The sequence below is a fragment of the Oryx dammah genome, unplaced genomic scaffold (genome assembly GCF_014754425.2).
Source record: "Oryx dammah isolate SB20612 unplaced genomic scaffold, SCBI_Odam_1.1 HiC_scaffold_12, whole genome shotgun sequence".
In the NCBI taxonomy this organism is placed as follows: Eukaryota; Metazoa; Chordata; class Mammalia; order Artiodactyla; family Bovidae; genus Oryx; species Oryx dammah.
The window spans coordinates 62,917,448-62,932,347 of NW_024070196.1; the positions used below are offsets into that span (position 1 = coordinate 62,917,448).

The following is a 14,900-nucleotide window of genomic DNA, read 5'->3' on the forward strand; positions in this document are numbered from 1 at the left end:
AGGGAAATGGGGGCCCAGGTAGAGGCGAGCTCTTGGCAGGGATGACTTTAAGCAACATCTAGTTCAGTGACGTCAGCCCTGGCTGCACATTAAAATCACCTGGGAACTTGTAAAGACCACTCAGGATTGAGCCCTTCGAGATGTGTTAAATCAGAAGAGCTAGGGGTGGGGGGAGGCATTTGGGGGTGGTTTCTAGGCGTGGCTGGGAGTGAGAATGCCACACCAGGCAAAACGAGATGGGGCAAGGCTACAAATGCAAATCGCCTGCAAATGTGACATCAAAGACAGGTGGCCAGGAGTGGGGGCCCCCAGGCCCATATGGTGGCCGGTGATGGTGGTGGCTTGGGTGAGGCTGCAGGCCAAGGCGTGCCAGGTGGCAGCTTTGGTGGGGCAAGGGTAATGGGTTGGCTCATGCTCCAGGAGATACACCCAGTCCCCAGGGAGGAAGAGGGAGGGTCTCAAGGAGCAGATAGGTTCTGAGGCCTTGGCCTCTGGACACTCTCCTCGCAGGCCCACCTCCTGCAGTGCGGGAATGTTGTCAACCAGCATCAGCCCTGAGAAGGCATCATGTAGCCCTGACTGCTCATTCAAATTGTGTGGGGAGCTTGCGAAAAACACCCAGGCCCAGGTCCACTCTGACTAAGTACATCAGCGTCCGCAGGAAATCAGGAGCCCGAGCGTGGAAAACAGCAAGAATCACAACAAACCTGTGTTCAGGCAGAAGCAGAGGGGCAGGGGGCTGGTGTTGGAGTCAGACCGTCTGATGTGGAATCCTGCTTTGGATGCTGCTTAGCTGTGTGGCCTTGGACGAGTTACTCGACCTGAGCTTCAGTTTCCCGATCTGTAAAATGGGACTAGCAATTATTCTCCAAAATTGGGGGTAGATAAAAAGAGATGACTGAGGAACAGTACTTAGGACAGTGCCCCACACGTAGCAAGACCCGGTATTGATATCATTTTATGTTTTATTTGCTTTGAAGGCCGGAGACAGGTCAGTGATGCCGGGGTCATTTTCACACGTTAAGCTGAGGCAGACGTTCTTCCCAGTGCCCTGATTCCTGGCAGTGACCCCAGGCAGAACCTAGAGAGACAGAACCCTGATATGTGTGGGAGGGTAGAGAGACTGCTGTAAGGCTGCTCTTACCCACCCACCCCTGAAGACACTGGGAAAGAAGCCAGCTGCCCCCTAGTGGCCAAGGGCAGAAGCACACAGCCATTTAAACCAAATCCTGCACTCTGCCCGAGCGCCCCCACCTTCTCGACCCAGGGCTCCCAGAGCCACGGGTGGCAATGTGCTGGCTACTAGAGGTTTTGGGTGGATTCTGACATTTCATAAAGAGCCTTGACTTGCAATATAAAGTTCCAATAGGGCCCGGTGGGTGCCAGACACTGGCTACCAGCACTCAAGTCTCTTTTCCCCACCCAGTCAATTTTAGAGAGGAAGGAATATTCCACAACCCAAAGCCAGCAGATTTTGTTTCCATTTCTTTTTTTTCTTTCTTAATTTAACCATTAGTTTATTTTTTGAATATAAATTTTTTAAATTGGAGGCTAATACTTTACAATATTGTAGTGGTTTTGCCATACACTGTCATGAATCCGCCACCCGTGTACATGTATTCCCCATCCTGAACCCCCCTCCCACCTCCCTCCCCGTTTCCATTTCTTACAAAAGTCTGCAAATTAGTGCATGCTCACGATTTGAGGAGTTAGGAAGTTTATTATTTTTTACTTTTCCAGTTCAGTTCACTCACTCAGTTGTGTCCAACTCTTTGCGACCTCGTGGAGTGCAGCATGCCAGGCTTCCCTGTCCATCGCCAACTCCCAGAGTTTACTCAAACTCATGTCCATCACATCAGTAAACCCATCCAACCATCTCATCTGTCGTCCCCTTCTCCTCCCGCCTTCAATCTTTCCCAGCATCAGGGTCTTTTCCAGTGAGTCAGTTCTTCACATCAGGTGGCCAAAGTATTGGAGTTTCAGCTTCAGCATCAGTCCTTCCAATGAATATTCAGGATTGATTTCCTTTAGGATGGACTGGTTGGATCTCCTTGCAGTCCAAGGGACTCTCAAGAGTCTTCTCCAACACCACAGTTCAAAAGCATCAATTCTTCAGCTCTCAGTTTTCTTTATATTCCAACTCTCACATCCATCCATACATGACTACTGGAAAAATCACAACTTGGACTAAATGGACCTTTGTTGGTAAAGTAATGTCTCTGCTTTTTAATTGGAGTATAATTGCTTTACCATGTTGTTAGTTTCTGCCATACAACAACGTGAATCAGCTGTAAGTATATATGAGTTAGGAAGTTCCTCCTGAGCTAGGAAGTTTAAAATCCTCCTTTCTAGAAAAGCGGGCTGAAGCTGTGCCGGCGGGCTGAAGCTGTGCCGACGGGCTGTTTGATGTTCCAGCATCCATCCTGTCCACCAGGGCCATCTAGAGAAACCCTGCCCTATCCCATGGACACAGACAACCAAATGACCCAAAGTCCTTCTTTCCACTAAGAAAGTGGCTGGAGAAGAGATAGGAGAGAGGGGGCAGGTATGGGCAATGGAGACGACCAGACCCTCCCATCTTTCTAGACATGGAAAGAAGTGAGTGAAGCACTGTTTACTCAAGATCTTTTTATTTCCCCCTTGCCATCTTTTCTGAAACCCCTTCAGATACAGACCAAAAGGTACTGCACATTCACCCTGCCTTCGGCCAACCCTCAGGCCAGACGGAAGGCAGAAGGCAAAGACCATCACCTGAACACCCCAGGAAGGCTTTCTGAGGGAGGTGAGACAGACAGGCAGGAGTACAGAAGTGGAGGGAGGGAGAAGGTCCACTGCTCTGGGAACCAGACCCCTGCACGTGGCATCCAAGCAGCTCGGTCAGGGAGTCTGTGGGTCCGTGGAAGCTTCCGGGAGGCCGGGAAAGAGGCCCTCTTGTTTCAGATGACCACACACACCCCACTGATGGGCTGGCTCGAGAATGTTGTAGGACACAGACCATGGCTTCCAGGCAGCCTGGCTCACGGTGCGGAACGCGGGGCACGGCGGGCGGGAGGGGTGTCACAGAGGGGCTGGGGGCCTCCCGTCAGCGTCAGGAGCTGGGCGCCCACTGGCCAGCACAGAAGCCAATTCCAGAGCCTGGAATAATCTGGGAGGGGGCTTCATGGTGGGACTGCTGCTGCGTGGGCTCCTCTCAGAGGCTGTCCAGGCCTTGCTGGACAGAGGCGTCCAGGGAGGTGGCCGTGTGGACAGACACACCTGGGGCACCAATGCTGGTTTCCCAGCAGTCAAAGCCACAGCCGCTCAGCGCCCGCTTCGTGGCCTCTACCTCCGGCCGCTCCAGATCTGCGGGGAGGAAGGGCAGCAGGTCACTCCAACCATCGGCTCCCTCGGAGAACATTCTCCCTTGGAGAGCATTCAGCCCTGCTTGCGGCACAGGCAGGGGACCAGTCTTCCTGTTGGAACGCCAAGCTTGGCATCCTCCACGGGAAGGTTATGGACCCCCGAGTCATGTGGAACCTGGCCGTGGGGCCTCAAATGACGTCCCCTCTCTGAGCCTCATCTCCTCCTCTGGGGTTGGGGCTGACAATGGGACCTGCCCCTCAAGCTTTACAGAGAGGCTGACATGGGCTACTACAGCTGGAGGGCCTGGCCCAGTGCACCACACACTCACCAGGAATACTCTCCCACCATAGTCACTGCCCCGAACTAGGCCCCCACAGTTGTGGTCAGCCAAAGCTGGGATGCGGCAACTCCTTGAGGCCTGGGAGTCCTCCTGAGGGTAAGGGGATCGCTGTGGGCTTACAGCAAAGCAAGGGGGAGGGCAGGACGAGAAAAGCGAGGAGGAGACGGAGAGGAAGCTGACTGAAAGCAGCGGTGACTCGATGCCCCAGCACAGGGCGTGCTGCTGTGAGCCCGCTCCCCAGCCCTGCTCTTTCCCCAAAGGCCAGAGAGGATAGACACGTTTCTCTTGTAGCAAGGTCAGTCCTCGTCCTGGCCACGTCAGGAGACAGCAGGGGATGCAAGGCTGGTAGTGGTGGCGGTGACGGTATATGTGACGCCTTGGTTATTTCTCAAGCTTGTGCTTAGCTTGGCAGGTAAGGAGATGGGAGGAACAAGCCTTGTGCCAGGCTCTCTGCATGTTTCGCCTCCTTGAATCTAGGCAATGATTTTACATAAACTAGATGTTATGTAGGCCCAGAGCAGTTAATTCTCTTGACTAAGGCCACACAGCAGAGGTGAGACTGTTCACAGGCTTCCTCCTCCCCCAGGAACTGCCTGTGTGGACGCTTTGTGTGAGCCCAGGCTGGCAACCCTGCCCGTCCCTGGGTACCTGGCCTGAGGAGCGTGATGCCACAGCCCCCGCCGCCCGCGCCAGTGAGCTTGCTGTGCAGTCCGTAGGCCGTGGTCACCTGGCACAGCCGGTCCAGCGAGGCATGACCCACACCGAGGGCATTCAGATGGTGCTGGTTCATGTCAATGAGCTCCTGGGGAGAAAGTTCTCTGTTCCAGCTTGGCCTGCCTGAGGCTGAGGTCCTGGGCCCGCCCCATCCATCTGACAGCCGCTGGTTTGAGACCTCAAAAGGCTTTGACTGCCCAGCACACTGTCCTTCTCTACTGATAAAAGAGACCCTCTTCTTGCTGCAGGACTCCCAGTGGGGCTGGGAAGGAGCTGTTGGTGAGCACGTCCCAGGTCTGGCAGTGGAAGGCTCTGGCCATGGGGACTGGTCAATGAGAGCCCTGCTAGGGTTTACTCTGCCTCTTTCCACTGGAGCTGCTAAAACTGGCCAACCTCAGAGACATGCCCCTGGAGTTATGTTCCCTGCATATGTTCTCAGAGATTACACTGAAGACGGAGAGACATTTCAGACTAGGTTGTCCTGGCCCCTGGATCCGGCTATGCCTGAAGCTGTCTCCTCTGGCCGTCTCATTTAGAAGCCAGTAAATGCCTTTTATGTTAAAGCCTGGTTGAGATGGATTTGGGGCATTTGCGGAAAAAGTCTCAAGTAATATGCTATCCTACTGCTTCCTCAGGAACCCACTTTCAGAAGAATGGGTGTGTATAGTTCTAACTAGGTCATGAGTTGGCGGAATTGCTCAATGTTCAGGTTTCTCTGATTATGGATAATAAAATTTCTGCTCTCCTGAAGATCAAACAAGAGGCAGGTTGATGGAATAAAAAAGCTTACAGTCTCCACTGTCCAGGCATTCCCTATTTATATTTCATTTACTCCAGTGGTGTCAGGAAATCCCATCAAAATGCCAGGCACCTTGTTAGATGCTGGGGCTCTAAGAATGAGCTCCAGTCCCTGCTGTCAGGCAGTTATGAACGTGGGATCTGAAGGCAGGCGAGCCTGGGTTTGCATTCTGGCTTGGACACTTCTTGATTGCGTGTCTTGGAATGAGGTCTTTCAGCTGAGCTTCAGTTTGTGTGCTGCGTGCTGAGTTGTATCTAACTCCTTGCGACCCTGTGGACTGTAGCCCTCCAGGCTCCTCTGTCCATGGGAGTCCCCAGGCAAGAATACTGGAGTGGATTGCCATTTCCTCCTCCAGGGGATCATCCTGGGATCGAACCTGAGTTTCTTGAGTCTCCTGCATTGGCAGGTGGATTCTTTATCACTGTGCTACCTGGAAAGCCCCCAGGCTCCCCCTTGTAAAACAGGGATTCTAAGAGTATCTGCCTTGCTGCCAGGAGGATGGAATTAGGCATCCTTCCCATGAAGCCTGGCACAAGGTAAGTGCTCAGCAAACGTCAGCAGCTGTTAGTACTTTTATGCTGCATTTCCAGTATCCCCATTTTTCAAAGGGGAAGACTGAGGCTCAAAGGGGAGAGTGGTGTACTTAAGGCTGCTGAGCTTGTCAGGGCTGAGCCGGCACCGGAAGCTGGCTCTGCCTGGTGTGACGCGCGTCTCTCTCGCCTCTGGGAGCACCCCTGGCCTCCCTGCCGCCACCCTCTCCTTGCTGTGTGCGGCTGCACAGCGCGCAGATCTACCCCGGGGTCCCGGGAGGATGCCCATCACGGGGCTATGTGCCGAGGCCCACCTGGTTCTCCTGCCCGGGGCTGTCGGGCAGGGTCGTGTCTGCCTCTCCCCAGCAGCCTGCCTCCTGCACCCCAGCACTTGTGACAAACAATCAGACATGGGTGATGGCCTGGTGGCAGCCCTGGGTGTCTTTCACCGGTCCTGGGGGCTGGAGGGGAGGGGAAACTTCTGGGGCCTCTCTTGGTGCCTGAGCACCAGGTGTCATGTTGCCAAGGCAGGTTCCAGACACCTGTCACATTCTAATCCAAAGTCTGTCAAGGATCGGATGACAGGCTGTGACACAGGAGAACAGCTTGCTGGCGTGAGTGCAGAGCTGTCCGGGAGGCGAGCTGCACATTTCAGCGGCTGCCGCAGCCAAAAATATACACACTGTATAATCGACGTGCTGTTCCAAGGCATTCTCCAGGGGCTCAACAGGGTATATTTTAGGCAGCACTCCATCATTATTAATTTCCTCCTCGGGAGGACTGTGTTCCCTTCCTTTCTACATGAAACGAATTGAGAACCAGAGGGAAAAGGCTGGAGGGATGGAGGGAGATAGCTGGGGAAATGAGGGCAAAAGCCTGGAAATGAATTAGATGGAGTCCCTGTACCGAGCCTGGAGTATACACTTCTTAAAAATTTTGGTGGGGGGATTCCCTGGTGGTCCAGTGGTTAGGATTTGGTGCTTTCAGTGCCCTGGACGAGGTTCAATCCCTGGTCAGGGAACTAAGATCCTGCAAGCTGTGCAGTGATACCAAAAAAAAGAAAAGTTGACTAAAGGAATAAACAAACAAGTCAGTGACTCCCAGCTCAGCCACTCACTTGTTGAAACACCTCAGAGAAAGTCATTCTCTTTAGGTCTTGGTGTTTATATCTGTAACAGGGTGGCAACGTACCCACTTCACAGGTAGGTTGCTGGAGGATTAAGTGAGGAATCATCTGTGAAGAGCCATGCAGAGTACCAGCTCCCACTCATGACAGGGGCTGCAAACGCAAGCACCTACAGCAGGACGGGAAGGTCCCAGGCACGGGGTACAGCAGCTGTGGGCGATGATCAGGAAGTGCTGGGGAATGCGGAGAAACGGAGACCCCAGGGCCTCTCTCGGGGTGGCGCCCTGGGCACCTCTGGCTGACCTGCTGCTGCACAGCCATGGTGGCCGGGCCTGCAGGATCCTCTGGTTCTTCCATGGAAGCCAGGTGGCTTTTTAATGCCGGTCCACACTCACTGAGCCAGAGGGGCCAGGTCTGGGAAAGAGCCCGCACCCTCTGGCTGAGCTGGTGGCTCATCAGGCACTGTGCTCCTGTGTCACCCGTGGGATCTCACTTCATTCTTAAGACACTCCAGTGAGGCCAGGATTCAGATGTGGGCCTGATGAAATCCCAAGGTCTCAACTGCTAAGCTAGAATTAGGCAAAAGGTGGGCGCTGGAGCATTGATTAAAGATTTCAGACCATGTCTGATCCACAGCACATTGAGTGAGAGACAGCTACTGCGTGAACTTGATGTATTTAGTACTAACTAGATGTACGTAGCAAACAGAGCAGGAAAGAAGTGGCCAGGGGAGAAATCGCTCCTGGAATTATGGGGGACTCTGTCCTTATACGCACGACCCCAAACCTGCCCTACTGCACTTATCACACACTAGACACCACGCTCAGGGCTGTCTGTGTTCCCTTGATTGCTCCCAATCACTTGGGAAGAGGCTTCAAGAGAAGACCCACTTGTTCATGGGTATGTACACAGGCTCCAGGCCCAGCCTTTTTGCTTTGGCTCCCGGGGATTCCAAGCACAGATGGGGAACCCCTGCCTGGGACAGTGCCGTGGGTGGGGGACTCTGAGCCTGCAGGTGGGCTCTTACCTCCAGGACGAGGTAGTGCTCCGGGGTGGGGGCCGCCGCCATCTCCCCCAGCACCCGCTCACACTCCAGGGAGATGGCATCTATGGAGGTCAGGAGAGGGGCCACAATATCCGGGAACTGCAGGGAAAGGAAGCGAGGGCCCGTGAGGCCTAGGGGTCGGCAGACACCTGGTGGAGGGGGAAGGTGTCCCCACAGCCCACACCCATCCTCTGAGCGAACCCCTCTCTTTTGGGCCTGGTCCCTGCCTTGCCCGGCCACCACGGATCCAAGCAGAGAGGAGGTTCTCACTGCAAAGGCAGGATGTTTAAGGATTCCTGTCCTGCCTCCTTGCTGGGCTGTGGATGCACGGAGCCTCCCCAAGTTCCTGCTCCCCCCGCCCCCTCCCCCACTAACCCAGGAGGCAGAGGGAGGGCTCGGACACCCAAACGTGAGTGTCGTGGCCCCGCTGGGAACACTCCCGGGAGTGGAACTAGCAGCACCTTCAGCAGCCGGCTCCTGACGTTGGCCACCAGGGCCTTGGTGCTGCGAGGCACTTTGGTGTTGATCAGCAGGATCTTCAGAGCCGGTGGCCTGCGGGGCAAAGAGGGTCCTAGGTGAGCCCAGGATGGGGCAGCTGGGCCAGGGCTGGGGGCCCCCCTGGACTCCACCCCACCCTGACCCAGGGCAGGAAGCGGAGGCCTGGGGAGGTAAGCTAGAGACAGGTCTGGGAAGCAGGGGTCCTGATGCCCAGTTGCGGGTGCCCACAGCTGCATCCCCGCTTTGGCCCCTGGGCAGACAGTTGTTTTCCTTTGGCTTGTGACTCACTCCTCCATTCAGTCGTTTCAACCTCGAATGAATGTGCAGACAGATGGCCCGGCATGTGTGGAGTTAGAAGTTCAAAGGCGCCACCACCAAGGGTACAAGAAGGGGCTGGAGGCTCTGTCCTGTGGGCCACCCCAGGGAGCTGGAGGGGAGGGTGCTGGAGAATCAAAAAGCCTCGGGACCAGGGATGAGTCACAAATGGGGAGAGTCAGGTCCCAGTGTCCTGAGCCTGTTTGTGCCCTGCCTCATTGGTGCCCAGACCTGGCAGGACCCCAGGTGTGGTCAGAGGGAGTCAGTCACGTCCAGGTAGAAGAGCGGATGCCCCGGGGCGGCCACGCCCAGCTGGCCTGCCAGCACCACCTCACCTGCCCTCTGGGCTCTATAATCCCTCCTAAAACCACAGCCCCAGTGGTCCTTGTGGTTGGCTGTCTTTGGGGACTTAAGCCACTGTTTCTTGTCATCTTGTATGCCTTTCAGAACACAGCCCTGAGGCTGGGGACAAGGGGTGGAGGACCTGAATGAGCTTTGGCCGGACACAGCTGCAGACAGACAGGCCCCTGATACCTTTATTCACTTTTCTTTTCACTGATCGAGACTGTAAAGTCCAGCAGGGCTGGGAAAGGCTGCCAGAAACCTGCTTGATCTCACCGCCCATAAGCCCATGAAATTAATATTGATTCTCAGCCTTGGAGGCTGGCTTTTTTTTTTTAACTTTACCAAAGATGAACATTTTATTTGGCTTTTCTCTTCCCTTTAAAGAGAAGCCGTTCCTCAAAAGGGCAGCATTCTGGGAGGCTGCGTCTTGACCCACTTGGCAAACAACGCATTTTTTTTAATCGTGAAGCTCCATGCGTGGTTCGGGGGTAAAGGGCTTCTCCTTAAGCCACGGGCGGGATTAATGTGGAGTCTGGCCTCCCGGCTTCTCAGAGAACCTGCCATCTGCTCACCGTGGCGCCCTGCAGCCAGTGACGAAGGTCGGTCGCTTGCTTTGTGTCCCCATCTATCGGGGTGGGAGGGGTCTGGGTATCATGTCTTCATCTCTCTTAAATAAAGTCCTTTGCAAACAGGCCTCCTGCCAGCCCTGCCAGCCCCACAAAACTCAGGACTCCTGTGACATCCAGTGACCACCCCCCAGGCCACATCCTCTAAGTGCTGTGTGATCTGGGCCGGGTGACATCGCCAAGCTCATCTCATCTCCCCCTGTCCCTGGAGCTCACTCCACTCAGCCACCCTGGCCTCCTAGCTACTGTTCAACACTTCAGCCCCACTCCTGCCTCAGGGCCTTTGCACATGCATCTCTGCTGCCAGGGACCTGCCCCCAGCCTTGGCACTCTGCTCAAATGCCATCCAGGCAGAGGGCTCCAGTTCCCTCCTTCACATCCCAGCCCTCATTCTCCTTCTGTGTACTAAGGCCATGGGGATGGCCTGCCGTGCCCTTACAGAGACAACTGTCCAGGGATCATCTCCTCCCACAAAGTGGGGGCTCCATGAAGGTAGGACTTTGGGTTCCCTGCTGAGACCTCAGCACCCAGTAGTTGTTCAGAGATACTTGTGGACTGGATGGATGAATTTCGTCAGGAAAGAGTAAAAAGCACCTGGCAGATAACCATTTCTGCCATGGACTTCCATGCCCAGGAGTCCCATTCTATAAATGAGAAGACAGAGGCCTTGGGGGAAGTGACTCACCTAAGCACCCACAGCAGGGAAAAGGCAGAGCCAGGCTCCAAGTGGACCCTGGGACCCCGGAGCACCCGCTGCCCCCTGCCCCCCCAGCAACTGCACACACTTTTGGGCCTCTCCCTCATCTCCCGTGCCTGGGAGACCCTCCATTGCTCACTCTTAATCACCTGCTCAGCCACATCTGCACTGGTCTTCTGTGCCCAGGGCCCAGCTCAGGGCTTAAGATACAACAGGCTCGCAGGAAAGAGACCTGCCCCTGCCCCGTGAAGGACTCCCCAGATCTGCAGCCCGATGGTGACCTCCCTGCTGTCAGCCCCAACAACTCAGAGCCCTAAGAACACCTTTGTTTCAGATCGACATCACGACTGTCTCCTCTGAGAGACCGTGGGCTGCGGGCGGACTGGGCCCAGACACTCAGCCTCCCACCCTTGCTCCTGATCTCACTCTATGTGGGTTCAGGCCACCCGGCAGAGCCACCAACCCCTGGGGGCCAGACCTCCCATTCTCTCCCCCGCATCACTTCCATAAGCAGCCAGAGGAAGCTACTCCACCCTCCTGAATGGCCCTGCTCCCTTCTCTGTGTGGTGCAGGGGTTGTCACTTGGGGGACTTGCCCTCCAGGGGCTGTGTGACAACATCTGGAGCTATCTTTGGTTGTTGCACTGAAGACAGGGGAAGGGCTACAGGCCTCTCGTGGGCGGAGCCCAGGGAAGCTACTCAACATCCCTCGCTGCCCAGGACCGGTCCACCCACAAGGAATTCTCCAGCCCCAAATGCCCACAGTGCTGAGGCTAAAGGAACGCTGACCTGGAGCCTCAGAAAGGCAGGTCTGGCCTCTGGAAGCCGACAGAGCAGGGGTGAGAAGAAGCTACAGGTGTAGAGAGAAGGGGTCCACACCACGGCCTGCCAGGCCCCTGAGCCCCAAATGCAGCAGCCTGACTGGAGGCAGCAGAGGTCCGGGACCTGCTGTCTGGCCGCCAAGAAGACCATTCTGGGTGCAGAAGGTGAGAGCAGGCCCCGGGACCCTCAGCGTGTGGAAAAGCCCCCGCAAGGCAGCAGAGTGCCCTGGGACAACCATCATTCCGCCACCTCCATTTGATGAGGGAGGGCTCAGGGGACAGCCAGGAGGCACCTGCTCCTCTGGCCACAGGCTCACGCCTTGCCCCTGCCGGTCCCACAGGGAAAGCAAACAGAGCAGAGGACACTGGAATTTAATACACACATCTGTAATTCCAGTGCCTCTGAAAGGAGGAAGGAAGGAAATCAACAACAGGCTGAAAGTTGCCGAGCGTCCGTCCCCTCGGCCTGCCACGAGCCTCCTGGGGGCTCCAGTCCTGCTCAGACATGGTGCCGTCACTACAGCAACCGCCACAGCATCTTTTGGTGGCCCAAGTGTGCACGTCTGTCTCTAACCACCCAGAACTACGTCTGAGATCCATTTTTATACCGAGGTTCCTAGAGTAGGGTCAGCTGGACACAAGAAGGAATCACTTGTTTACTATACGGATGGATGGTGAACTGGTAACTGAAGGAGGGTCTGGGGGAACAGCTGCATTCTGGAAGGGGAATGGCCCAGCCTCACCTGACCACCCGCTCTGATCTCTCGCCAACTTCAGAGCTAAAGTGGAGAGAGAAGAGCAGGCTTCCTCGTGCCCACGGCCTGTGGGGCCACATGGGGGAGGGGAGTGCCCAGGGGCACCTGCCCCAGGTTCCTTCACAAAGAAATGGGGCTCCCCCTCGCCCACCAGACGCAGAAGCTGCGGCTCCCCTAGAATTACCTCTTTAAAGATGAAATCTTCCCTTGCTGGTATCGGAGTGCTCCTCCTAAAGAAAAGAATGGGTGGGTTAAAGTCACAGGAAAAGCTCTGTATCTGGGCCTCCTGGGAAAGGAGTGGGATTAGGGTGGGGGAGAATGTCACCATAACAGACTCCGCCCGTAACGAGGCATCTCAGCTTCAAGGACCAAAGGCCCAGGAGGGCGTGGAGGTGCTCCGTGCCCAGGGCCAGGGGTCCCTTCCTTCTGTCCAGGCTTCCCTGGACAGGCCGCACGGTGATGCGGTGGAGGTGGGGCCAGCGGGCATCCAGCTGCAGTGAGCAGGCGTCCTCCCCAGAGGGGAGCCCGACTCGTGTGGTCTGCAGGGCCCATGGCAGTGGTTCCGCATCTGCGCCCTCTGGATCCCCGGGGGCGGGGGTCTCACTGAAACCACAGCTTCCCAGGCCCTGGCCTACCCCTAGAGATTTGGATCGGGAAGGTGGGAAACCCTGAGGTTCCCCCTGGCCCCCTCCTATCAGGAAAATGATATCTTCCCCAGATCGCATGGACTCTATGTTCATCCCAAATCCACAGAGTCTGGGCAGCTACAACTGTCAGGAGAATTTCTAAAAGAATAAAAACTGAGCACGCGGGCCCCAGGCAGCACCTACCCCAGGTGCTGACAGCGTTGTCCACTCCGGACGGGTTCCCGTGAATCACCCTCTCCCCCTGGAAGGCCCACTTGTTAATTAACTCCAAGTTCTCCTCGGTCCACCTGAAGGAGACACAGAGATTTGTCTTTAACATCCACCGTGGTGAATTGGGAGCTGGGGGTCACTGAGGGCAGCAGAGGACCGGGGTCACACGCGGGGCTTGCTGGAGACCAAAAGGCGAAGTGGTTTGGGCCCCCAAACTGAGAAAGAAGACAGATAGACAGCTCTGAGCCTCCCCGGCTAAGCAGACCCTGAAGAGCGCTCCTGCCCAGTGCAGCAGAGACCCGAGGCTTGGAGTTCACGGGGCTCTGCTTGGCCTCTCCTGAGCTGAAGGACTCTGGGCCCCTTGCCTGCCCTCTCTGAGCCCCACTCTCCCCATCTGGAGGAACGTAACTCCTGCCTCCGCACAGGCTCGGCAGGCATGTGAGCCCGTTCATCCCAGACCTCTCTGGATTCCTCCCCAGAAGGGGTGTGGGCTCACTATGACAGTGAGTATCACTTGAAAACCTGCGAGGACCCCATGAGGACACGTGCTCAGCCCCACTGCCCCGCCCTCTCTCTCAGCTCTTGTTTCCCTTCTGTTCAGTCCCCGCCCCGAGACTCAACAGTCTGCGCGTTGTGCGACTGAGCCGTGGACTAAGCAGAGAGCTGGTTTGAACCCATCCTGCTGCCGTCTCATGGGTGTCCCTGAGCAGCTGCGTCACCTCTGACCCTCAGTGTCCTCCTTCAGGAAACAGGAATAAAGGTGTCAAATCACAGAGGACGTCGTGGGATGGAAAAGCACACTGGTGCTCTGCAAAATGCCCAGGGAACGGTGTGTATTCCACCCGGGGTCTCTGTCCTGGAGTCACTCCAAGCCCGGTCCACTCACTCCTTTGCTGTGGCGCCTTGGGCAAGTCAATCACCCTCTCTGAGCCTCTTTCCTCAAGGGTCAGAGGAGGATCTTATGGACCTGAGACTCACCCAGTGGTTGTGAAGCTATGATTAGCAGTCAACACTGCTCAGAGCTACTGTGTTATAGGCTCTCCCTAATCCTCACAGTAACCCCTCAGGGAGGTTACCACAGTCAGCACTCCCTTTCTTACAGAAGAGGACACTGAGGCTCTGACGGGTGAAACAGCATCCCTAAGACCACGGTGCCACTCACGGTGACATCGGAACCACATCTGCTCATCGGAGCCTGAGCTCGTAACTACTGACCTTTGGGGTGCTGACGAGACGCACTCGCTCACTTGTTCAATATACACTGAGCATCTACTATGCACCTGTGACTAACCGCACACAGCGTGGTCCTTGAATGCTTGCAGCCTTAGAGTCTAATGCAGAATGGATGTCAGAAAGTCACCGGTATTTAACTATAGCCTCCGAGAAGTGCAATGTCGACTGGACAAAGCGCACCCCATTCTGAAAGGGGTGGGGGGCCTGAGGGACGGGGGAGTGGTCAGAGAGGCAGGAGGTGGGGGCAAAGAAGTCCAGCCTGAGGCTGTGCAGCCTGTGCTGTGCCTGGGACTGGACAAGAGCTGGCCCTTTCCAGGGCCACAGATGAGCCGGGAGCGAGGTGGGGAAGGGGCACCTGAACGTGGCCTGGGGTCCGGTCCCCTGAGGAAACTTGACTCTTTCTTCTGATTGGGAGCTGCTGGGTGCAGGGCAGGTCTGCTCTCCCTACAGGTTCTCAGGAGCAGTGGTGGTCTTCACGGGAGGCGGGCGAACCAGGTGGAAAGAAGCAGGACAGGAAAGACCACACGCATACCTGGACACCCGCAGGCGTGCACGTGTGTGCACACACCCACAGCCACCCTTATCTTTTGAAAGGCAGAGCCCGTCTGCCGGTCCGTGGGCAGATGTCTGTCTAGGGGCCCAGGCCACCTGGCCCTCACTGCTCTGCGCTACCGTCAGCGACCAGCATGCGGTACTGAGAGGTGGTCCTATCGCCTCTGTCCTGCGCCACCCTCTTGCCCTGGAGTCAGCACGTGGCAAGGCTGGAAACCCCCCTACCCGAGTTCACCAGCTGCAGCCACTCCTTCTCAGACGAAGAAACAGAGCCCCGCCCAGAGAGAAGCGAGTTAACAGGCGAAC

At 56.1% G+C, this 14,900-nt stretch overlaps 1 protein-coding gene across 4 annotated transcripts in view; it reads right to left on the minus strand.

Moving 5' to 3' along the window:
- Positions 1-2,613: 2,613 nt before the first annotated feature.
- Positions 2,614-14,900, minus strand: part of MVK (mevalonate kinase) — an 18,888-nt gene continuing 6,601 nt past the window's right edge. For 2 of the 4 annotated variants that reach the window (XM_040250918.1, XM_040250916.1), the window contains 6 exons: positions 12,783-12,886; positions 12,137-12,182; positions 8,358-8,448; positions 7,879-7,995; positions 4,331-4,484; positions 2,614-3,342 (listed from right to left, as the gene is read on the minus strand). In XM_040250918.1, the coding sequence (XP_040106852.1) occupies positions 3,191-3,342; positions 4,331-4,484; positions 7,879-7,995; positions 8,358-8,448; positions 12,137-12,182; positions 12,783-12,886 (664 nt within the window). In that variant the 3' untranslated portion in view covers positions 2,614-3,190. Of the gene's footprint in view, positions 3,770-4,330; positions 4,485-7,878; positions 7,996-8,357; positions 8,449-12,136; positions 12,183-12,782; positions 12,887-14,900 lie in introns of all 4 variants that reach the window. The other 2 variants (XR_005722975.1, XM_040250917.1) reach the window with 2 other exon arrangements.